Here is a 24948-nt window from a genome sequence, read left to right on the forward strand (position 1 = left end):
AACAGGAAGTGTGAGCTGTACTGCTCCAGGGAATTTCCCCCGAGAGGAGCTCTAGGGGAAGCGTTTGTGCTGAACTGGGAATGTCCACTCCTCTACGCGTTTTCTCCAGTCCCTGTCATTCCTCATGTAATAAGGAGGTTCAGGAGGTTAAGGAAAACCATGATCCTAATTGCCCCAGATTGGGCCATAAGAACGTGATACCCGGACCTTCTAAACATGTCCATCTGTCCTCTGATTCGTCTTCCACAAAGAGAGGATCTATTCTCGCTACAGGAGGGTCAGGTTCTCCATCTGGATATCATGACTCTCAGCCTTCACACATGGTTTCTGAAGGGCTGAGGTACAAAGATTGGGACCTCCCAGATGACGTAATGGAGGTGTTGGTTTCGGCCAGAAGGCCAGCAACCAAATCCTTATACCGCTGCCGTTGGAACAAGTATGTCAACCCTTTTTCATGTAATACACCAATGGTGTTATCTTTCCTTTGGCAGTCGGCAAATCTTAGGCTCCAGGTCAGCACAATTAAGGGTTACCTAGCAGCGCTGTCCACCTTCAAGCGTACAGCTGAGGAACCCCCATACTTTAAAATGCCGTTGGTAATTCAATTTTTGAAGGGGTTGACCACTGTTTACCCCCCAATTCCTTTTCAAGTTCTTCTGTGGGACCTAAATTTAGTCTTAAAATGTCTAATGGGTACTCCTTTTGAACCCCTTCATTCATACCCATTGAGATTTCTTAACCTCAAAAGTGTTTTTTTGGTGGCAATAACTTATGCCAGAATGGTGAGCGAGTTACAGGCCTTATCCTGCAAACCTCCCCACACTGTCTTTCATAAGATTAAAGTCTTCCTGCAAGTGAAGCCTAATTTCCACCCAAAGGTTGTTTCGGAATTTCATATCACCCAAAAAATAACCTTGCCTTCCTTTTACCTTCCTCCTCATCTGGGGAAAGAGGAAGAAAGGCTGCACAGAGTGACCCAAAGCGTGCTTTGAGTTTCTATATTAGCAGACTAGAAAAAGTAAGACAAACTGACCAATTGTTTTGGGATACACAGGTCATAAACTGGGATTAGCCATCACCAAGAAAACCATTTCTAGATGGATCATTCTCACTATTATAGAATGTTACAAATTAGCAGGTAAAGACCCTCCGGAGCATCTGAGGGCTCATTCAACTTGGGGTATTGCAGCTTCGTCAGCTCTTCAAAGGGGAGTTCCAGTAAAAGACATTTTCGCAGCTGCCACATGGTCATCTGCACACACCTTTACAAGGTTCTATAGCTTGGATTCCTCCACTAACCAAGAAACTAAATTCGGGAAGGCAGTATTGCATTCTGTGCATACTTAAAGAATACATTTTTACTCCCTACTCCTATGTACATTACTGTTTTGGGAGTCTATCAAAGATAAGGAATACCCATGGTAATGTTCTTTCGACTGGATGTTCCTCCCACGTATTCCTTATCGCACCTCCCATCCTTCCCCGCAGTAAAACTTCCCTTGTAATTGCAGTCTACACTCTCCCAAGGGTAGTCACCATCTCATCCTGGACAATGTCTAACACTTCAAAACGGAACTGAGCAGCGGACGCTGCGCACGACTACTTATACTCGTGATGACATCATTGTCGAGACGGAAGCCTCCAAGGGACATCGACTCGACAGACATCGATGCGCAGCGCCCTCTACTGAAAAAATTATTCCGGATATGGGAACATCAAAGATAAGGAACACGTGGGAGGAACATCCAGTCGAAAGAACGTTACCATGGGTAAGTAACTTGTTCTTCTGTTGCGTCCATGTAATCCTATCAAAATGCTGGGTTTAGATCTGTTATGCAAAATGTGTTGTATCATTTACTGTTTCCCTGAAGGCATATTCCTTGATATGCCCGTTCATCAGGAATAAAAGGTTTTGGGGAGACTAATTCAAAATCGAAACCTTGAAATGACTCTCCCTTGTTTCACAGGTTCTTTTAGACCAGATTACTTTCAAATTATGGTCCACTCATGCAAATGGTGATGAGTGCATGCTTAATGTCGGACCAGTGAAGATCCCCTTGAATCCTGCCAAACCTCTACTGTGTGTTCCACAGTACCCTATACCTAAACAAGCAGAAGCAGGGATCGTCCTGTCACAGAGACTTTGGGCCTCATTATAAGTTTGCCGGTCCGGTAACTACAGTACCTGTAAGCATGCTGGTACCGTAGTTCCCAGACAGGTGAAGTACGAGTTCTGCTCGCGGGTGCCATTGCGGCCACCAGGTCAGACCTGGCAGCCCTACCGTCACCCGTAAGTAGAGCATGTCGGATGCACCGACACCATTCATAACGGTGCCAGTGCATCCGGCTTACCCATTCCCATTGAGCCCTATGGGACTCAAATGGGAATGGGGAAGATTTTTTTCCCACACCCAGGAATTGGCAAATACCGGATCCAGCAAGGCCGTAATGACCCGGTAATTGCCCATTCCTGGGCGCCGTAAAAGAAAGAATACCGGCGGCAGCCATGCCGGTATTACAGGCAGGGCTAACGCAAGCCTCCTAATTAGGCCCATTGCCTGAGCAACGAATCATAGTACCCACTCACAGTCCATGTAATACCCTGATTCTTCAGATCAAGAAGCCAGGTAAGGATGTCTATTGTTTCGTTCAGAACTTGCGCACAGTCTTTGCAACCCTGCTACCCACCTTCCCTGTTGTCCAAAACCCAGCCTCCATTTTGCCCTGCATCCAAGGCATGGCCGCTCATTTTACATTGTTAAACAGATTGTGTTCGCGTTTACATATAAATCATTGCAATTCACGTTCTATCGGGTTCTTCTGGAGTATTTGGAAAAACCCACCCTTTTCTCCCAAATACTAAAAAGAGATCTTGACTCGCTTGAGTTCATAGGAGGGACCGTTCTGGTGCAGCATGTGAATGATCTTTTCCTGGTCCACCCACCTTAAAAGCTTGCAAACAGGATTCTCTTGATTTACTGACATCTCTTGCTCATAAAGGTCACAAGGCTTCTAGTGAGACATTGCAATGTTGCTTACCCTGTGTTCTCTAGCTAGGCCATGATATTTCAGCAGGTCAAAGACACTTGTGCCAAGCTCCCATTAAGGTGATCCAGAAAGTCCCAAAGGCCCAGGCTAAGAAGCAGATGAGAAGATTCCCCGTCATGGTCAATTACTTCCAAAGTGGATACCCGGACACGCTTCGATAGTCAAGCCCCTTCAAACATTGCCACCTGATTCAGACACTGAACTGCTGTCATGATCTAAGGAAGCTGGCAAAGCCTGTGTTGCATGCTATTAAGCAAGAGCTCTCAAAAGCTCTGGCCCTATGCTTGGCAGATTATCAGAAACCGATTGGGCATCATTACGGGTCCGGTGGTAACCCTGCCTGTGCTACCGGCAGGTTGCCACCGGACCCGTGATAATATACTGGCACCTGACTTCCCGGTGCCACCGGGCTATTACAAGTTTGGCGGCCGGGAAGTCAGCCGCTGGTAGATTTGTTAATCCCCATTCCAATAGAGTCCTACCGGACTCTATGGGAGTGGGGACATGGGAGCACCGGCACCGTTAGCAACGCTGAAGCAAAACTACAAAAACGTATTGGACAAAGTGATTGAGTCTAAGGGAACATCTATGTATACGTTCCATACTAGCCTGAAAAAGTGTTAGGGTCTCTAATGTCAGGTGGGGCAACTAAGCCCTCTCCTCAACAGGTCACTCTGAAAGTCATCAAACACACAACGTCCCATTGGTTACACAAACTATAGTGCTCTTTACTACGTGGCCCTCTATAATTGGTTGGCACCCTTTCATCCATCATCACCTCTGCGGGCTGCATGTCAATTAAGGCTTTGAACTCGGCCTTGGAAACGCTCTTTGCTCTGCGGAACACAAGGGAGTAGAGGCATGCCTCGTCTCCTTGCGTAGGTGTAGTCCGTCATGATTGTCCAGTTTCACCCATCCACGTGACTGAGGACCATGATTTTGAGCTCTGGTGTATTTAAAATACTATTTTTTAATGAACCTCTGACGTCTTCCTTGTTTTGTGCACGTCTTCTGAACAGTAGTTTGTTCCTTCACACGTTTGTAGCTTCTGTCTGATCATTCCAGCTTAGAGTGGCCTTGGCTTCTTGGCGGTTGGTCCAGCCTCACCCTTCATTGATTCACATGCGTAATTGAATTGCTTTTCAACTGCGACATATTGAAAAAAGCTTTCCTTTCTCTCGTCCAGCTCTGCTAAAATGCGTAGTGGAATCGTCCATAGTTCATGTGCTCATATATATATATATATTCAGTAAAAAAACTTTGTTAAAGGGACGTTATGGTTAAGTTGCGCTGCTAAAAACCTATGAAATTCAGTGAAAAAACGTTGTTGAAGGGACGTTATGGTTCAAAGTAAAACCGAAAAACCCCTGAAATTCGGCAGTTATGGTAACATAAGCAACCATAACTCGCGCCACCGTGCACTGCTAACACTAACACCCAGGACATCAAAGATGACATCACAAATGTCATTGATGACATCACTGATAACATCACATGTGCATTTACTTTTCATAAAAACTCTGTACAAGGGATTCTTATAATGCTGACCAAAAACTGTCAAGGATCATTGGGATAAATATCATGAGCTAATTAGTGCATTAAGCAATGCATTGATATAAATAGCATTCTATTATGAAGTTCTATCCAGTATACTAAGCTACTCATGCAGAAACATAGGCAGTGTGTGCAGCATACATGATGAAGGTGCCATATATTTATAATCTTGCCATGTTGAATACTGAAATGATAACTACTTTCTTATTAGAGTTTTGCGTACTGTGAAACATGTAATAAGTAGATAATAAAACCCACTTAATACATAATTATTACAGACAAAACACAAAGAGACAACAACACATACAAATATGAGTATATACAGGGACAGTGAAGTAAACAAAAAAGCAGAAGTAGTAGCAGAAAGAGTTCATAACCTAACTGATTGTCTTTATGCAGAGAAACTATTGCTCTGTTTCAAAGCTGCTACTTACCATATATATGTGTATCACATGATGTGACTGCAACCAAAGGAAAGGAGAGTGAGTATAATGTATACAAATATGAGCATATACAGGGAAGGTAGAGTAATAAAAATAAAACTATGAGAAAGTGCTGATAACCCTAATGATTATCTTCATGCACAGAAAGGATTGCTCTCTTTCAAGCCTGTGTCTTCCGCTATGTATATGTTTCATATGATGTGACTTGACCCTAAGTCTACAAATATAGTACCTTTTCAATTTTTACTTCCTGACTGTTACTGAAGAAAACTATGTGCCTTCGATATGTCAGTAAAGGATAAAAAGGGAGAGCCAGCCATGTGATGTCATCAATGATGTCATCAATGACATTTGTGATGTCATCTTTGATGTCCTGGGTGTTAGTGTTAGCAGTGCACGGTGGCGCAAGTTATGGTTGCTTTTGTTACCATAACTGCCGAATTTCAGGGGGTTTTCGGTTTTACTTTGAACCATAACGTCCCTTTAACAAAGTTTTTTCACTGAATTTCATAGGTTTTTAGTAGCGCAACTTAACCATAACGCCCCTTTAACAAAGTTTTTTCACTGAATTTCATAGGTTTTTAGTAGCACAACTTAACCATAATATCCCTGACTTCATATACATGTAACATAGAACATACTAACCCCCTCGTAGTGATTTTCATGTCTGCGGACTACCGCCATGTCCGCGGACATATCGAAAATCTGAGCGTGGTGAATGTAAATTTAAATAGTGTGCCCCATTTTCCCTTTGAAGTTGGCTCTGAAAAGAGAGTTTTTTTTTTTTTTTACAGATGCTTGACAGACACCTGTTATTTTTTATTTTTTTTCTTATTTTTTTTTCTTACTTTACTCCTAAAATCTTCACATAACCTTCTCCAAAACAACCCTTACATTCCAAAATAGAAAGGCATTTCCCGTAAAAGATAAAGAAATGCCATCTTCTTTAAAATTAACAGCATTACTGGCATCAATATTCTCATTATTACAGAAGAACGTACCAGCTCTAAGCATGAAGGCACACATGCCTCGGTTGATGACACACCTAGCAATGTTTTGCTGAGGACAGAAAACTGAACTATTGTCCCATATTGCCCTAGGTAGTAATCCAGAAAAAATTACTTTAGCATTTGGAAGGATCTTCATTACGGCTTGAACCAAGCGTTCCAAATGAGCCAACAAAGTAGGGGCACTGACGTTGCCCAAATGGAAAGCACCATAGTGCAAAACTACCACATGCGGACTGTTCATCGTGGCCATATCCTCACAAACTTGTACAATTCCCTGTACATTGCAATCAGGCACAGTGCTCTACACCACCTCCACTCCTTTCACATCAAAGTTCTTTGCAACTTGCCTGCATTGAGCGTACTGTTGTAAACCATGCACAAACATATCTCTGAGCACCAACACCCTGACTTTCTCCACTTCTGCCATCTTCACTACACACAGTCTCTTTCAACACAAATCCACAACCTCAACATCTAATTGGCTGATCCGTACAGTCTTCTTTCCATGTTGGATTTCCTGGAAAAACCCGGATGTAGCACGCCCTGTCCACGAACAGCCGCGGTGTCCGCGGACGACGTCCACTTTACTCTCTGTGCCATTCCCTCATTGCATACAGCTAAGCAATCACACAATACGAATAACGTCCTCAGAACACCCCCATTTTGTGAATTTTCGAACATTTCAGGACAATTATCATTTCATTATTCAGCATATTAACATTACAAATATTATACTTTCATCTTGTACTCTGCACACAATGCTATGTTTCTCCATTAGTAGCTCAGTATACTAGATAGAATCCCATAATACAATGCTATTTATATCAATGCATCGTTCAAAGCACTAATAACGGTATGATATTTATTGCAATATCCTTGACACTTTTTTCGCAACATTATAATAAAAATCCCTAGTACACAAATTCCATGAAAAATACATACACATGTGATGTCATCAGTGATTTCATCAGTGACATTTGAGATGTCATCTTTGATGTCCTGGGTGTTAGTCTTAGCAGTGCACGGTGGTGGCGCAAGTTATTTTTCATAGCTTACCATAACTTGCGATTTTCAGGGGTCTTTCGGCTGTACTTAGAACCATAACGTCCCTTAAACAAACTTTTTTTAATATCACGCAAACAATATACAAACATGGCGTGCAAAAACCAACTTCTCACAGATGACTTTACACAGAATGTTGCAAAGTAAGAATTTATGCTCGTTCACAGTGAAGGGCAGCTGCTTCCATTTTTTCTCGGGCCCCGGAGAGGCCCACGAAGCGGACTATAAGGTTGTTTTGTGTTTTGACCTTGACAGACAGAGATTGTGATGAAAGACTTCTCTTGAAGGAGTGTTGCTAAAACGTAAGAGAAGATAAGGATGAAATTTCTGAAACAAAACCACTTTTATATATTATATCACTATGCGAAAGATCGTTCGCACACGCAGAGTCGTATTTTGGGACTGCACTACTCGTAGACAATGGAAATTGCAATTGTACTGTAAGTAACCCATTAGATTATTTTATACCAAATATAATTACAATAGCCTAGCATTAAAGACCGCTCAAGTTGAACTTGTTCGTTGAAAGCGGCATAATGTTTTCTACCGCGCACTATCACCGCCGAATTGATCCCCTGTTGTTTAGAGGGCTCTGAAAATGCCAGACGACACAGGGTGGGTTAATAGAAATAATTTAACCGGTCTATAGGCAGTCAAGCACTCTACTCGCTGTGCCACTTCACTGTAGCCTGTCAAGTGGCACAGCGAGTACAACGCTCGTTTTGACATCCGTGCACAGCTTGCTAACGCAAGTTGGAATCCTGGCAAGGTCAAACTCAGCCTTTCATCCTTCCGTGGTCGATAAATGAGCACCACACACCGTGGTAAATAATAAGCACTGCTTAGATACCTCACGGTTCTTAGCGCTATATGAATGGGAAAATATTATTATTTTATTATTAACATACTCCGTTGCACTATCTTCGATAGCAAATAGTTTCACGCCCTAATAAATAAAATGATGATTTTTTAATGAAGATCGGCTGGTGAGACTAATTTATGTTTTTTAAAACAGGTATGTGGCCACATTTTGCCAATGTCACGATTTACAGACTCCAGCGGATGGGGTCTTCAACTGCCAGGTGCAGGTCCAAATATGCAACTTCATGACCCTCACCATTTTATGGGACAATCGCCAAGGACCAATATGCCCTTACGCAGTACTAGCGGCTACAAACAACATACCAACCAATAGGGTGGTCTAATGTCTCGTTGTTGGAGCAACCTTCCGATTATCAGAGCGACCATTTACTGCTTTTATCATAAACCAACAGCCTATCTACCGCAAAGGAACAACGCGTGGCTCAAAATAAACTTTTGCTGATCGACAGCAGAGACAATAGCAAATCGCTGAATATTCACTAAACATTTCATGTGAAATAAATGTACTTTACCAAATGTACAATCCTGCTGTTTACTTTTAAACCACAGTTTCATATTCCGAATTGTGGCGCACTGAGTTGTAAGCTGATCTAACACCCTCTGTACCGCAAAGGAACATCGCGTGCCTCAACATGAACTTTTGCGGATCGACAACAAAGACAAATGCAAATTGCTGAATATTCTCTAAACATTTGATGTCAAATAAATGTGCTTTACAAAATTTACAATCTTGCTGTTTGCTTTTAAATCACTGTTTCATATTCCGAATTGTGGCGCGCTGTGTTGTGACATAATATGTGTTGTCTTCCGGGTTCTGTGTAAAGTCACTTAGGACTGCAGAGGACTGGGCGCATTTGATGACGCACCCTGTAACGTCACAGAGAGAGGCGAGGAATATGAATGCTTTGATAATATCAGGCTTAGGGGCGGCAGATATGATTTAGTGTCGCAAAAGCAAGTCAGCCAGGTCAATAGCGCCAGTCATAGGATTATCACATAATGTTGGCGCACACCAGCCGGATTTATCGTTTCTTTAGTGGGCAAAAAGTCAGTTGACGCCCATAGGAAATTGTACTATTAACGGACAAAAGGAGTGGTCTTAAAACACTTTCACCCTGACAACGAACAATACAAACAACGTTCTCAGAACATCCCCATTTTGTGTAATTGCAACCATTTCGGGACACCGCGAGTGTTCTTAGAACACATTCAACTAGACAGATTACAATACGGACAGCGTCCTGAGGACACCCCCAGTTTGAGTATTTACGAACAATTAAGTACACCGCGAGTGTTCATAGCTCATTTTTACCTTCCTTGCGAACAAAAATGACATATACTCCATCCTCTAAACACCCCACCATTTAGTTTATTTACAAAATGTCAGAACAGCAGTGTTCTCCGCAGACAAATCGAACGCAACAAAAACGTCTAGCACATAAAAAAGCAAAACATTGAACCTATCTCATACTCCCCCACCCTCCCCAAACACTCTTACACACCAACACACTGCACTAAATACAATTTTTTATCCACGTTTCACTGCGCTGTACGCAGTCGACGGCGAATACAAGATGGCGGGCGCCACAGAAAATCTGACGCTCTCCACTCCCCTCGCCGTCCAATCAGCGAACACGTCGCATGTCTGCGGACATGACGCAAGGCCATGGGCCAATCGGGGTGCTGTCCGCGGAGCGAACAAGGAAGTCCGTCCGTGAAGCGAACACAGATATCACTAATTTTTTTGCCTTACGTTTTGGTCATTTTATAAAAAACTACTGGACCGATTTACACCAAATTTGCAAAAGCACGCTTTCGTGACCAAGCCCCCGCTCCTGCCGCACATTTGGTGTAAATCCGTCCAGCGGTTTAGTCTGTGGCCGTGCGCAATGTTTTTTCCCATTATGTCAATAGGAAAAAACAAAAGTTTTGGGACCCCCCCTATAACTTCCCCCCCCTGAACGAATCCTCACCAAACTTTGCAAAGAAATTCAGAGTGGGCCATATACTTTTTTTTGCAAAGTTTGGTGAGGATTCGTCCAGAGGGAGCGAAGTTATAAGCCACCCAAAAAAAGCTCTTCCTATGGAAACACCAACTTAACCATAACTACATGGACGCTACCGCGTCCATGTAATATATATATATATATATATATATATATATATATATATATATATATATATATATATATATATATATATACGTATATATATATATTTATATATATATATATATACATTTGGCGCATGCCACAAACTATTCACTACATAATAGCTAGCCTCAAGAATACTTTGTCTACTTGTGTTTCTTTGCATCTGAATACGTGTAAAATGACTTAATGACTTCTTTTCTATAGCGTCAGCATCTTCATCTCGAGCCCAAAATGTTGCTCATCTTTATCATCTCCTCCTCAGCTTCAAAAAATGTTTAAATTCTTACATCTATGCATCTCTTCTGGGTGCGTCAATCCTGCCTCATGTGACGTATCAATCTGCTCTTTTGCTCAATTTTCACACTTCTTCTGGAATTTCGTTCGAATGGCCGTCATATTGTCGTGTTTGCAGGTATGGCTTTCTCAATGAGAACCTTGCTTCCATAACCCTTCTTGGTATTGGCACTTTCACTGGTACTGCTCTTGTTTCGCATTCTGGTTCCCAACATATAGGCAACGTGGGAGCACTGCTTGAGGTGGGGATACTTGGCTCCCTCTCTACATATGGTGCATATGACAAACATGTTATTATTTCAAGGGCCTAAAGTTTAGTCACTGTAGGTTTTCCAGCGGGTCATCCAGACGTGGACCCCTTGCTCTTTGTGCTCAGACATGCACAGCTCCACCTCACTGATGATGCCCAACAAGGCTGAAACACGTGTATGGGGTTGCTTTTAGTACTCTCATTCAGAAGGGAATTGCCATAGCATTTCAGTGATGGACTTCCCATATGGGCGGGACAAAGACTGATATGCAAATAGACATTTCCCATCTGTGAAAGGTACAATGAGCTAAAGTGTTGCTGCTGTATCTTGAGTGGGTACCTTCCCAAAGAATAGGTCAATGGGGCGTGTTTGGTTTTGCAGAGGGGCACCTATGACTACATTTTGATTATTTCAAGGGCATTAGGTCTAGTCACCCTAAATTTCTCAGGGTCATCCAGACGTGGACCCCTTGCTCACTATGCTCAGAGAGGCACAGCTCCACCTCACTGATGATGCCCAACAAGGATGAAACATGTGTATGGGGCTGCTGTTGGTACTCTTCTTCAGAAGGGAATTGCGATAGCATTGCGGTGCTGGACTGCCCATGTGGGCGGTACAAAGACTGATATGCAAATGCATATTTCCCATCTGTGAAAGGTACAGCGACTTAAAGTTTGGCTGCGGATTCTCGAGTGGGTACCTTCCAAAGAACAGGTCAATGGGCCGTGTTCATTCTCGCAGAGGGCATCTATGACTAAATTTTGTTTAGTCATAAGAACATTGCACTTATTTACTGAGCAAAGTACATTACTAAAAACAGAATAACCATGTGCATTATTTTCTAATAAAAGGCTCTCATTCCAAAATGCACAGACTGGTGCCCATAAATTATACTGTTTAAAAAATACCCCTATGAGAAAGGGGATAGGGCAAATAACGCCTGCAAAAGCATTTTAAATAAAATGAAAGAGCATTTTGGGGACGTATGACTTATCACAGGCATATTGATCCAATATAAAAAAATGTGGACAAAGGTTTGTAAGTTTGATTCACTAAGTACACAATGCAAACTGGGGTTTGTGCTCATTTCATTTTTCACAACGCACATCCTAACATGAAAATGTTTGAAACATGATACCCTATTCTCATTTGAACAGTCTCAGAACTTGGATGTAAGAGTGGAAAGGATGTGCCATCACGCAGTCCAGAGGGGTTTAAGAGCAGGCTGGATCCCCAGGAAACCATGGATGTGCATATGCTCAGCTCCCAATGCATAGGTGAAATGTACATATAGTATTGACTTCTGTGTTTTTTGTCATGGATGTCATTTACTCCTCAATTTTTAAGCAGAGAAGCATTTTCATTTCCAAATGCATGCAATAACCTCCACATTGAGTTGGAATTTAATAATTTCCTCTGCCAAAATGTTCATTGAAAAAAATGGAAGCAGTAATGTCTAGGAGATGGACAATTATTAGAACAAAGAGTTCTGGCTTAAGGAATTTCCATAAGGATAAGCAGTTCAGAATTATTTGATGGAGACTGATTGTCCAGAGAGAAGCCCCTAGCACTGCCAATAAATGGCTTCTGTTCTGGACATGTGACAATGAGTGTCTCTGACAATATAGTTTTTACTCAATCTTCTGGAGCGAAAATCAGTATTGTTACAGAGGTGGGTATTCCGAGTTTCCTATAAATTAGAGTATACATTGAGCTTTCAGTTATGATAGAATTGCATCCACCTTGCCATTTGAATAAAAAGCATCTCAGGAAACATAGCCTCTATTGCTTGTTTTTACTTTAAAGGATACTAGGCATCTCCACGTTACAGGCTGTAGATGCTTTCAAACAGTTGTTATTAATTTGGAGAGTTTTTCAAATGGTATTCTGAGGGGACATCAGAATGGGGTGTTTTCTTATGGGTCCTTTAGGATATTGTTCTCACAGTTAAGCCCCTGACTAGGCTGTACAGCTAATGCTGATCATTTCTGCTGCAGCAAGATAGATGTTCTTTTCGCTTATGCTTGCGTATCTGTATCTCTGTTGGCTATTTAAATAACCCTGATTTATATTCACTATGTTCAAATGTAGACAATTTGGGTTATCATAAAACCATGCAGGTTTTGCCTCATCTGGCCTTTGTTTGAAGACATCTTGTTTACATTATGCAAAAGTCAATGAAATTGTACATTTAAACTGATAGTATAATGTCTTACTTCCATCCCGAACATTGCATAATCCATGCAGGCACATTCCACGGAAACAGGAGAATATCTGAAAATGTAATGTGAGAGAAATTTAAATTAACTGTTTCAAATTTCACATCTCTAAACCAATAAAGAGGTGGAAAGATCAAAAATCACAATGGGGGAAGTAGGTCATTTGAGGTGTCAGGGACCTTATGTATCACCATTAGTCCACATTTTGGATAGTCCCCCGGCAGTCGCAGTAGATACAATCAATCCCCTGTAGTATGCATAGGCTAACTATTAGGTTTCAGAACTGAGTCAAGGTGCCACTCACATACCAAAGGAAGATACTGAACTCTTAACTTCCACAAAATAATCCCATGGATTGGAAAACCATCAACTGTAAAAGATAACAGAACTGCCCAAAAAAAAAACAGACATCTTTGAGAATAATCCTACTCCAGCAATACACCAAATCATCAACCACCAAGTGAAGGGACTAATCTCAGCCAGAAATCAAGCCATCAAACATTAAAGAAACAAGCATCGACAAAACCAATAATTTGCACTCCTGCAATTATTCATACATTTACATTTATATGCATGAATGCAGTAAATACCTAGGCCTCACACACCCAGTAATGTCTTTAATAGTTGTGAACATGTCTTCAATTTAATATTTGCAGACACATAAGATTAGTTACATAAATACCAAAGAATATCTATTTACTGAGATTTATGGAAAGTTTTTTACAATGTCTATTACTAAAAATATGTGTCTGCAACTACTAACTTGCAGACATATTTAGAAGTTTGATACTATTTACTGGCTATTGTGAGAGAGGCATGGTATCAAAAGAGAAACAGATACAGGTGACACAGATTCAAAACTTTCATTCAATGAATCAGGATGGGTGTGGGGGCACGGCCAGCAGTCATGGAGTGAGGCCGCTTTCTGGTGAGCTCCTGCCCGATCCAACCTCATCTGTATAAAACAGACTGATCCGCCTCTTTGAAACCACTTAAAAATGCAGAGACTGAAATAAGCATCTGCAGAACAAAACTCCTGCTTTAAATGACGGCCCGTTTCAAGAGAACATGGTTGTAGTGCCTCGCCAGCTTCGGAGGAAGACCGCCAATAGATTCCAAGATGGATGCTGATGCGAGATTACTGCGACCCCTGAAAAGCGGAGAGCCAACCCCGTGAGGAGCACCCGCAGTGATTGCAGAAGCCCCAGTGAAGCGGACGAGAAGCCGGCAGTCTCCCTGCATGCAAAGTGAGCAGGTCGGCTTGGATCAGTTACAAATCAAAGGGAGGGCTGGCATGAAGACGCCCCTTTGAACGCCAGCACGGGGCCAGGCTGGAGCTTGCCTTGCCCACACAGAGCTTGCATAGACGGGCAGGGGGAAGTGCAACAGGACATCCCTCCGAGCATTCAAACGCTAGGACCACAGCAATGAGGTGTCCGCGAACCCGCTGTGATTGGCGATAAAATAATACAAGCATGTGTATCAGCACATTGCGCTGAACACAGCCTGCAGTTGGAGGGGAATCCCTTTCCAACACCGCCGGAATACATACGCAGTAAACCCAAATGCAGCCGTCCTAGGATGTTTTCCGAAAGGACCAAGCCAATACATTGCCGCCGCACAGGCCCTATGACTGTCAGATCGACCTTGTTCCTGGTGTCCAAATCCCTTGCGGCAGGATGTACGCTCTCACAGAACCAGAAAACCTTCATTTGAAATCTTATTTAGACCAGTACCTTGCAAACGGATTTATCCGTCCTTCGAAGTCCCCCGCAGCCAGTCATTTGTTCTTCGTACCAAAAAAGGAAGGAGACTTGAGAACCTGTATTGACTACCGCGCATTGAACCAGATCACCGTTGGTACCGCTACCCCTTGCCACTTATCCCTGAGATGCTAGACCAAGTTAGAGATGCCCAGATTTATACCAAATTGGACCTTCGAGGAGCGTACCAGCTGGTCTGAGTCAGAAAAGGAGATGAATGGAAAACCGCCTTCTGTACTAAGTACGGCTTGTTTGAATATCAAGTCATGCCCTTCGGGTTATGCAACGCTCCTGCGGCATTCCAATATTTCATGAATGACGTCTTAAGGGAGTTAATTGATGTGTGCGCCTTAGTGTACATAGACGACATCTTAGTATACTCAGCCTTGGAACAAGATCATGTCAGGCACCTTCGTTCAGTCCTCACCAAGCTCCGTCAACATCGCTTGTTTGCAAAGCTTGAAAAATGCTTTTTTCACGTCACCAAAGTAGAATTTCTTGGTTTTATCCTTACTCCAGGAGGCACCAGAATGGACGTGCACAAGGTAGATGCCATTCTGAAATGGCCTTCACCGACTTCTCTGAAAGGGGTACAAAGCATGCTGGGCTTTGCGAACTTCTACCGCCGGTTCATCCCAGACTTCTCTCAGGTTGTGCACCCAATCACAGTACTAGTACGAAAAAACAATAAAAAGTTTGCTTGGACCGAAGAAGTAGAAGAAGCCTTTCAGGAACCTAAACGAAGGTTCACCTTCGCTCCAATCCTGCGACATCCTCGTCCAGACCTCCCTTATGTCATTGAAACTGATGCGTCCAGTCTCGCAATGGGGGCTGTCCTTTCACAGAGAGACCCGGAAACCGGCCAGCTACACAGCTACATCCTGTGGCCTTCTGGTTGAAAAAGTTCTCACCTCCAGAGATTAACTATGCCATCACGGACAAGGAACTCCTGGCTATCAAATCCCCCTTTAAAGCCTGGAGGCACTACCTTCTGGGGGCCAGACACACCATTACAGTCATCACAGACCAACAAAACCTGCAATATCTCAAAACAGCCAAGGCCCAGTCCTCGCACAAATTACGGTGGGCCCTTTTCTTTGCCGAATATGATTATGTAATCACATTTCAACCAGGAGTCAGAAATGGAAAGGCGGATGCCTTATCTCGCATGGGCATAGATGAAATAGTATATACAACTCCAGACCCCGTACCTATTATACCTGAAGGCAAACTCTTGGGTATCACGAAAGCCTTAACACAAGCAGAACTACGAAAAGAAATCCAACCGACAATGAATCCTGATGCCTACCTCGCGTGGCAAACTCAAGCAGAACAATATACCATCAAGGACCACCTACCCTTTGTTAGGGATTGCCTATATGAACCTAAGAAGGAATTACAACAGCATATAATTTCAAACTATCACGATTCACTGATCGAAGGGCATCCTGGGATCGCCAAAACCCTAGCTAAGGTGAAAGAGAACTTTTGGTGGCCTACCTGGTGCAAAGACATCATTCAGTATATTCAGTCCTGCGGTGTCTGTGCACAAAATAAATCACAGAAACAAAAACCATCTGGTCTCCTACAACCATTGGACATTCCTCCAGTTCCATGGCACACTCTTTCCCTTGACTTCATCACTGATCTAACTCCAAGCCAAGGGTTCAACACCATCCTTGTGGTTGTGGACTTATTCTCAAAGATGGCCCATTTTCTTCCTCTCAAAGGCCTCCCAGATGCAGCCACTTTAGCGAAAGTGTTTCTGCAGGGCATGGTTAAGCTACATGGCTTCCCTTCGGTTCTGGTTTCTGATCGAGGCAGCCAGTTTGTTTCAAACTTCTGGAAAAATGCTGTGCAATGGTGCAGATCGACATTCGGCTATCTACCAGTCACCATCCCCAAACAAACGGCCAAACCGAGAAAACCAATCAGACACCCAAGCAATATTTACGGTGCATGCTGCACCACGAACAAAGGAATTGGAAAGACCTACTATGGATAGCCGAATATGCATATAACAATTCTTTACATTCAAGCACGGGACAAACACCCTTCTATACCCTTCATGGCAGACATCCACATACCTTTGAACTAGACCTTCCAGCCAGCTTGGAAATGCCAGCGGTAAAGACTCTACACACAACCATTACTCAGGCTTTCAAAAGGGCAAAGGAACACCTTATTCATGCCAAAGAAAAACAAAAGAGATTTGCCGACCAACACCGGAAAAAGGCCCCTGATTATCAAGTAGGAGACAAAGTTTGGTTAGCCGCTAAATTCGTACCCATCAAGGGAACCCGGACCTTTCATCCCAGATTCTTAGGACCCTATACCATTAAGGCAATTATCAACCCAGCAGCCGTGAAACTGGATTTACCACTTAATCTACACATCCACCCGGTATTCCATGTGTCCCTCCTGAAACCAATGCAACCCGGCACACGGATTGGGACACCGCCTAAGCCCACACTTGTTGACGGAGAACCAGAATTTGAAGTCAAAGATATCTTGGACTCTAAACACTCTAGGACCAAGCTATATTATCTTGTCGATTGGAAAGGATTTGGACCACAAGATAGATCCTGGGAGCCCAGTGAGAATATCCATGCACCACGTCTAATCAGGAAATTCCATCGGAACTTCCCAACCAAACCTCGGCCAGACAGAAGGAATACCATGAGAGGGGCCTTAGGGGGGAGTGCTATCACGACCCTCGCCCAAAACCCCCTCTGGCAAACCCATTGGCCCGTTGAAGTCAGGACCTGGGCCTCTAGAGCCTGGCATCCTCTTCAAAAGCCCTCATGGGGCCAGTCCTGGCGCCCATGGCGCCAGGCTTATACACCATGAACAACAATGTGCTTGGGAACTACTTTATTGTATTGTCGGCCAACATGGAGGCATCCACATAGCTTGGTTCCTAAGAACCAAGCTATGCGGTCTAGTGTTTTGGGTGTGGCAGGCCTGGAACTACTTTCCCTGGTACTACTTTACCTGGGCTATATAAACCACACCCTGACTGCAGAACATGCTTCGCGTTACTTTTCAGCTTGCAACGTGCCGCTCACCGTGTCCAGCTATTCCCTCGAACCTCGGAGAAGCAGAGCCTGCAAGGAGACAAAAGGAACATCATTAGCAGCAGCATCTTACCTGCAGTCTTCATCTTTAAACACTCGCAGCTACTGAGAACAGCTTCCTCAAATCTGCACGCCTCCCGGACAAAATGACCTGAAAGAGGAAGATAGAGGCAACATTAAAGAAAGCTGTAGAGACATTTACAAATTCAAACTGCTCAAAAAGCTTACCTGGCTGGTCGCCTCTCGGCTGGCACCACTCCGGACATCCCACTTGCGCTGAAGAACACCGCGACCTACAAGGAAGGAAAACACAGGTTAGCAAAGGCAAGACTTCGCAGCGCTGCACATAGCACTTACTTACCGCATCATAGCGCTCTTAATGCGCCATCATTTACCAGCGGGGCTCAACCAAGCCAGTTCGCCGTGCTGAAGCTCTGCATACCTAAGGGAGAAAAAAGAGACATTTTAAACAAAGAAAGGCATGCAGAATAGCAACAAAACTAAAGAACAGCAATAAGACCTACCTGAAAAATATCAAACGGGCAGGCGTCAGTGAAGTAACTGGACCGCACTCGCCCATGAAAGACAACCCGCCCCTGCAAAAAAGGCAGAACGGAGAGCACGCCTAATTCTACCACAAGGCAGAACCTTCCCCGCAGACCACATCAGGGCAAAGCTGAGAAGCATACCAGCGAGTAGCCCAGCTGGGTGGCGTCCCTGTGGATACCAGGTGAGCGTAACACTAGGTCTATGTGTCTGTCATCTTTGTCAGAACCACAACTCCCAGAATGCCTCTGGCCACAACAAGAAAGTCCCAGAACGGAACCAGAGAAATGACATCATGAGTAGAGTGCGAATGGCCTGGAATGTTCCCTTACCAAAATGGTTGGGACAGCCAGTACCCACCCCACAAACCCCAGACAACCCCTTGGAGAATTGTGGGGGCAACAGGAAGCAGATTGAAAGTACAAATAGACCACATGGAATTAGGGGAGTCACACAAATCCTCCTCAAACGCAGTTGAAAACAAAACTCACCAGGACACGAGAAGAACCAGAGAAAAAAGAAGCAGCCAGAGTATATGACTGCCATCACACATACTGAGATTGAAAAAAGGCATTCTCAAAAACTTGCAGGGGAAGTCCCAACTGCAAGGGTAATAGCTTAGCCAGAGATTGTCTATGGGGAGCATGTGACATGCAGGGCCGTGGTCAGCCGGAAGGAACTAAACATCAGAGTAGGCAGGGCTATACATAGCAAGAAAGTGCAGAAGACAGTGAAAGGTGTTTGATTGAGGTCAGGAGCAGAATAGGTGGACCAAGAGACAAGAGAGAAGGGTGTACCAGGTGGGGAAGGAGGTGGAGGAGACTGCTGGCGTTCAGAGATAGTGAAGATACATTGTTGGGTGTGAGATTGCTACCAATTGAGAAGTTGTGTTTGTGAGTGAGTGAATTAGTGCAGTAAGGTAATAGAGAAAAGGTGGGATCAACAGTAGGTTGTGAGACAGTGTAAGTGTGTGTTTGGGGGGCTATGTGAGTAGTAGAGAGAGAGAGAGAAGTGAGAGGCAGAAGGGAATCAGAGAGTTGATGTAGCAGTAGAGGTGGGAGAGAGGAGAATTGGGCAGACAGAATTGTCAAGCAGAGACAGAAGTAGAGAGAGACTATGGTAAGAACAGGACATGGAGTGTGGTGAAAGAGAGAAAGGGATAGAGAGAGAGAGTGGAGAGCAGGGAGCACACTATAGGGAGATGGAGTAAGGCGAGTTATAAGGTGGAGATAAGAGCAGTGGGAGACACCATTATGATCGTGGATAAAAGTGTTGAAAAAGGAACAGAGTGTTAAGAAGGAGGAGTGAGAGACTTGAGTCATTTTGGCTGCATACCAGATTCGGGAAAATCCAGCACAAATCCTGCACTAAAACATTTAAAAGAAAGTGCTCACTCATGCTATAGCCCCATACATAATAATATGAATAACTGGGCCATTCATACATTGAATATCACAGCATTAATTGTCTCTTGTTAACACATGGGAACTTCTCCAGGAATTTTGAACTCTGCTCCACTGCTTGAAACCAAGACCATCAATCCATTTCCAGGATTTTTCTTTCCCCTTAGCCTACCTACCCAGCAGGAGAAATGAGGGAATTCAAGATATTTCCTATGTAAATAGGTTCAAGTTTAAAATAATAAAATAACCCAAACACTGTAATCCCCCAAACACCTGATTTTCCTGCACAACAGAATTTTCTTTGAATACATTATGTGGGGGGAAATAGCCCAATCTGGCAAATCTATATGCAATGAATTAACAAAATGGCAAATAATCTCAACAGGGCCATTGTTCTGGGTGCAGAGGGGAGGGAGATGCTTAGCAACCCATAGCTATTTCAATCAATATAAGTGTGCAATGGTAGGGAGTGTATTTATAGTACCCCTAAGTACATTCATCATGCCACCTCTTACTCTGAAAGCTATTTTCTTCACCCCTTGTAAACCCACCTATACGTTTGATGTACAGGCTTACCTAGCCACCTAAACCAAGCAAAATGTGTAACCATAGCCACAATATGAAACATCAAAGCGCAATATCCAGGACCGGTAAGGTCATCAACCAATCAAAGGAAAAGAGTAGAATGAAATGCAGCAAGATCTTAGTTTCCAGAGAAAAGCACCAGTCCAGGCAAATCTCCAACCATCAAAGAGAAATAACCAAGCCTAGGCAGACCCCAAACAAATGCCACAGAGGAAGACACAGTGGCCATTAAGGCTTATCAAGAATTCACAATGTATGATAAGAATTTTTTTTCTTAGTACAAAGAATTGGTAATTCTAACGATAGCTGTTACGAGTATTGTGTGCACCTAATGAGTCTAATCACATTACTAGTGTATGTGAAATCCTGTGTAGCAGCTCAATGACTGCAAAATCACAAAACAACCATACCTATGTCGCACATCACATGCTTTAGTTTGAACCCTAAGAAATATTAGAAGTAACACGTCCCTAATTTGTAAGAATGTCTCTCCATTTTCGAGCCTTCAAACCAAGCAAGATAGAGGGCAACACCAGAGAGGACACTGGACATTGTCCATGGAATGTGGAAGATATATGCATAGTGCATTTACACAAGGGTGCAATGCTTTGCATTTGCCATTTCCATCTCTCATTTATGTTGCAAAAGACTCCATCTAAACCGAAATTGAACTATACCAGAGAAAAAAGAGACCGGGGCAGTTACGGATGTACCAAACAATAATGAGAAGTGACTAGGCTAAGCCGAATCCCAACCATTAAGCATGTTGAAAAAGAATCTGCGCCAGCCAGGCTCTTGACTATCAAATGTCTAAGTGATGCCCAAAATGAACACCAGCCAGAAGTGAAGGTTTCTACTAGTGACTGCAAGCAAAAGACTGACACTTTGTTTTCTGCTCTAGAGCATTCCCATGTTCTCAATAATAAATTAACACTCACGCCAGGCATGTTGAAGCAGGCCTAAATGGCAGCTGCTGGAAAATGCTTGATCTGGCAGAAGAACCCCTGGAACCACAGGAACCTAAACATAGTTAAAAAACAAGTGTGTAAGATGGTGAATAACAAGCATTGTATGAACAACAGAAATGGTGTGGATTCTCAGAGGGGTGTTAAAAGTTATGTCTGTGCCGAAGGTCTGGCTACTATTAGCCTTCCTCCAGGAAATATCACACCATCTAACAAACATGACCATACAACAGCATGGTGTAGGGTTGGGAAGGGTAGAGTTTTTTTATTCATCCTCTGGTCTTGTTAATTACACTCTAAACAGGCAACATGCCTCTGTCCCTTTAAATAGCCAATCCCAAAGGTTGGGGCACATACCACTAGTAAGAGAGCAAACATTAAATAGTACCTTCAAAATGGCGAGGACTCCAACTCCCAGGACCAGGTGGGCTCCAGAGATATGCTGTGGCTGCAGACAATGTAGACCGGCAAGCTGAGAACAAGGCTTTCACCTTCTACCAAAAGGTGGGTTGTGTACTCCAAACGATCGAAGGACTATGTAGAGTGCTATCCAAAGAGTGAAAAGATCTCAAAATTCACTCTAAAGACAAATGTGTCCAATAGGCCAGAGCAATCAGAGAAACCTCTCAGGACTTGACTCTCTGAACACAAATGTCCACTTGGCAGAGTTCTGATTCTGTGAGGTCACAGATGTTGCTGGGTTCTGAAGATGAGGTCACATGGAATGCTTCCGGCACCTCTGCTGTGATTTATAAAATGCAGCTAGTTCCACATGCCTTTCAGTACTTAAGGGACAGTCATTGTCAGGTTTAATTTAAGAAGGTATCACTCTTGCTTCCACTCATATTGTTTTTGATGGCGCCCTTTACTTGTTCTCTGCTTCCTATTTTCAGTAAATCATTTCAAATTCTATTTGTTTCTTGTACCCATTGTGTCAAATATATTTTGGCCATATTTGGGAGATTGATGCCGGGCTGTATATATTATCCTGTTCATCTCAGAGGTGTTGGGTCTAGAAAGGTTGGTCCTTTTTTGCTGGCAATATTAATGATGGTCTGTCCTTTAACATTATCATCAGTTACCACTAGCTCCAGTACCACATACATGTTGATAGTAGCTAGGCACATGTTCCAGTGAAAGACCTCCATGCTATAATTCCTCTACCCATGGCTATCATTAGTTGGGTAAATATGTATAGACTTTTGCTCACTTTGTTTACCAGCGTGATGTAACAGCACTTTATATGATGGTGTGGGAATGGAAAACCTGTGAATAACATGTAATCCCAGGTGCATCTGTACAAGCAAATTGGAATATTGGAACAACCTGCAACAAGTAGAGCACATTGGAGATGGGCATAACTGCTGCCAGAGCATCTTGACTTCTTTGATTGTGGTCCTGGGCATTATGTAAGTGTGCATCATATGCTGACAGAACCTGTTAAAACAAGGAGGGCATCTGGTAAATGATATGGTATGTTAAGGAATACGTCATTCTCTAAATAAAATTGAGGCAACATTAAAATAAATAAATAAATAAATAAACACAGCTCATAAGATTATTTTAATCTCATTAGAGGGGATTTCTATTTTTGAAAGAAAACTGTTGTGCACTAATGTTTTCTCTCTGATATATGTCATCGCAGGTAGTAACGCAACACAGTCAGTATGTCCCAATTAACCCCATTTTCATAGGAACATCTATTTGCATAACCACAGATTGGTGTAGCATGTTTCCCATACTAGTATAAACAACATATGGGAAATCTGCATGTAAACAGTGCAATAACATTTCCCATCGCGAGTTTAAGCACATATGATAGTTGAACGATGCCTCCAAGTTCACCCTAAGTCATTATGGACTAAATCAAATCTGAATTGGAGGCAAAGCAGAGCCTGCTACAATCAGAAGTAGTCTGCTGAGGCTACAAAAGGAATACAAATCCTAACAGTGTCTTCAAAAAGTTAAATCGAACATCCGAGTTTTTTTCGATTGGTTTAGAAGACGCACTCTGTTCGTTGGTTAACCCCACTGTGGGCCTGCTGTAGAAGGGCAGACTGGGTGCACATTTCTTCTGTTTCTCTTATACACCTGCAGGGTATGGTGGTTATGATGCCTTTTTTCTCTCTTTTACTTTTTATTTTATAATAGTTGCACTGCTGCTACAGTCTCATCATCATTTGAACTAGAGCCCCTTAGAGAGAATTCTGTGTGTTATTTATCAACCCACCAGGAGAGGGAGACCGGTGAGCATGAGCGCCAAGGAAGGAATCAGCTTCTTCTATTCTTGCCTTTGGGTAGTGCACTGGGCAGTTGGTGTGCAGAGTTGGTGGTTGGGTCTGATATCAATCCTTTTCTTCTCACCAAATGGCACTCTACTGACAGGCTATTCCAGATGCAAATACTGTAGTAACGAGGCGCGCACCAACTTTTCCACTCTGATATGTTTTTGCCCGATAGAGTAACTGCAACACAGGTTGTATTAATTTTCATGGGAACATCTTCTTGCATTTGTCATAGGTAGGTGTAGCTTGTTGCACTTATTCGTACGACCATTAATTGCGGAACCTGGTTTATAGTCATAATACCGAACATGTAAATCTCGAAAAAAAAAATCTCGAAAAAAAAGGCCGACAAAAAAAAATATCGAATTTTTTTTTACGTTTTTTTTCGAAATGGGGGGGTTCCCCCCCAACCCCCCTTTTTTCTATTTTTTTTTATTTTAACCCTTTTTTTTACTTACCTGACCCAAAAAATACATATATAAAAAAAAAAAATTCAATATTTTTTTTTCTGCCTTTTTTTTCGAGATTTTTGTTATTCGAGATTGTTTTTCGGCCTTTTGACCGACCACCGCGAAACCTACATGTAAATGGAACAATATAATGTCCTATCTGGCGTAAAAGCACGTATGTCAGCTGAACAATATCTCCAAGTTCACCCTAGGGCATTAGGGACTAAACAGGATGCATTCTGAAACACACCATTAAACAAAGTCCAGCTCTATTGAGCTTCTAGCACCTTCTAAAACCATTTTCATCATCATAAATACGTTCATTTGGAGAAAAGAAATCCGTCAAACGATATATACAGAAATTCATAACATACATATACAACAAATCAATATAATAAAAGTCTGTGAGACAAAAGGAAAATTAAAAATCCAACTGGGAAAGAGGAACAATTCCTAATACTTCATGGCAAAGTGTCCTTTTATATTTAGCAGCTACATGCCATGGTCGCTAAATGAAAGTTGGTCTTTTTGGTTGTGGCGGATATAGTGTAGTGTAAAGGTGCGTTCGCTTCTTCAGATTTTAGCAACAAAATGAGGAGGGGCAGTAATAAGCGTTCGCATAATAAGGCAGAAGTATATGCATCGATAACTTCTTTATAATACATGGCAGCCTGCAATATCAGTATAAAAGCCTGTAAATAATGTTCTTATTACAGGCTAGTTGTGACATCAGTACTGTCCGATAATAGGAAAATGACATCACTACTAATCTGTATCAGTTATTACTCTTCATGTGTGACATCACAATGCCTGCAGCTTGACCCAGCACACAGCAGAATTCCAGCTGCCTCTGTAGCACTAAATCAAAGCCGTTACACGCTTTACCAATTATTTTCTTCTAAAATCCCTTTGTGTGATCCTTTGCAGCTATTCTGATAATTAACGTTTTATGGTGGTAT

At 42.7% G+C, this 24948-nt stretch overlaps 1 protein-coding gene across 1 annotated transcript in view; it reads right to left on the minus strand.

Annotated features, from left to right (window-relative positions):
* The window catches only part of LOC138504828 (maestro heat-like repeat-containing protein family member 1), a 165711-nt gene extending 143801 nt beyond the window's left edge, over positions 1 to 21910 (minus strand). The window contains exons 1-2 of the mRNA XM_069625276.1: positions 21644 to 21910; positions 12914 to 12971 (exon numbers count right to left, since the gene is read on the minus strand). Of these exons, the coding sequence (XP_069481377.1) occupies positions 12914 to 12950 (37 nt within the window). The 5' untranslated portion in view covers positions 12951 to 12971; positions 21644 to 21910. The remainder of the gene's footprint in view (positions 1 to 12913; positions 12972 to 21643) is intronic.
* Between the last annotated feature and the right edge of the window lie 3038 nt (positions 21911 to 24948).

This window comes from Ambystoma mexicanum, chromosome 11 (assembly GCF_040938575.1).
Source record: "Ambystoma mexicanum isolate Mex_15411 chromosome 11, UKY_AmexF1_1, whole genome shotgun sequence".
In the NCBI taxonomy this organism is placed as follows: Eukaryota; Metazoa; Chordata; class Amphibia; order Caudata; family Ambystomatidae; genus Ambystoma; species Ambystoma mexicanum.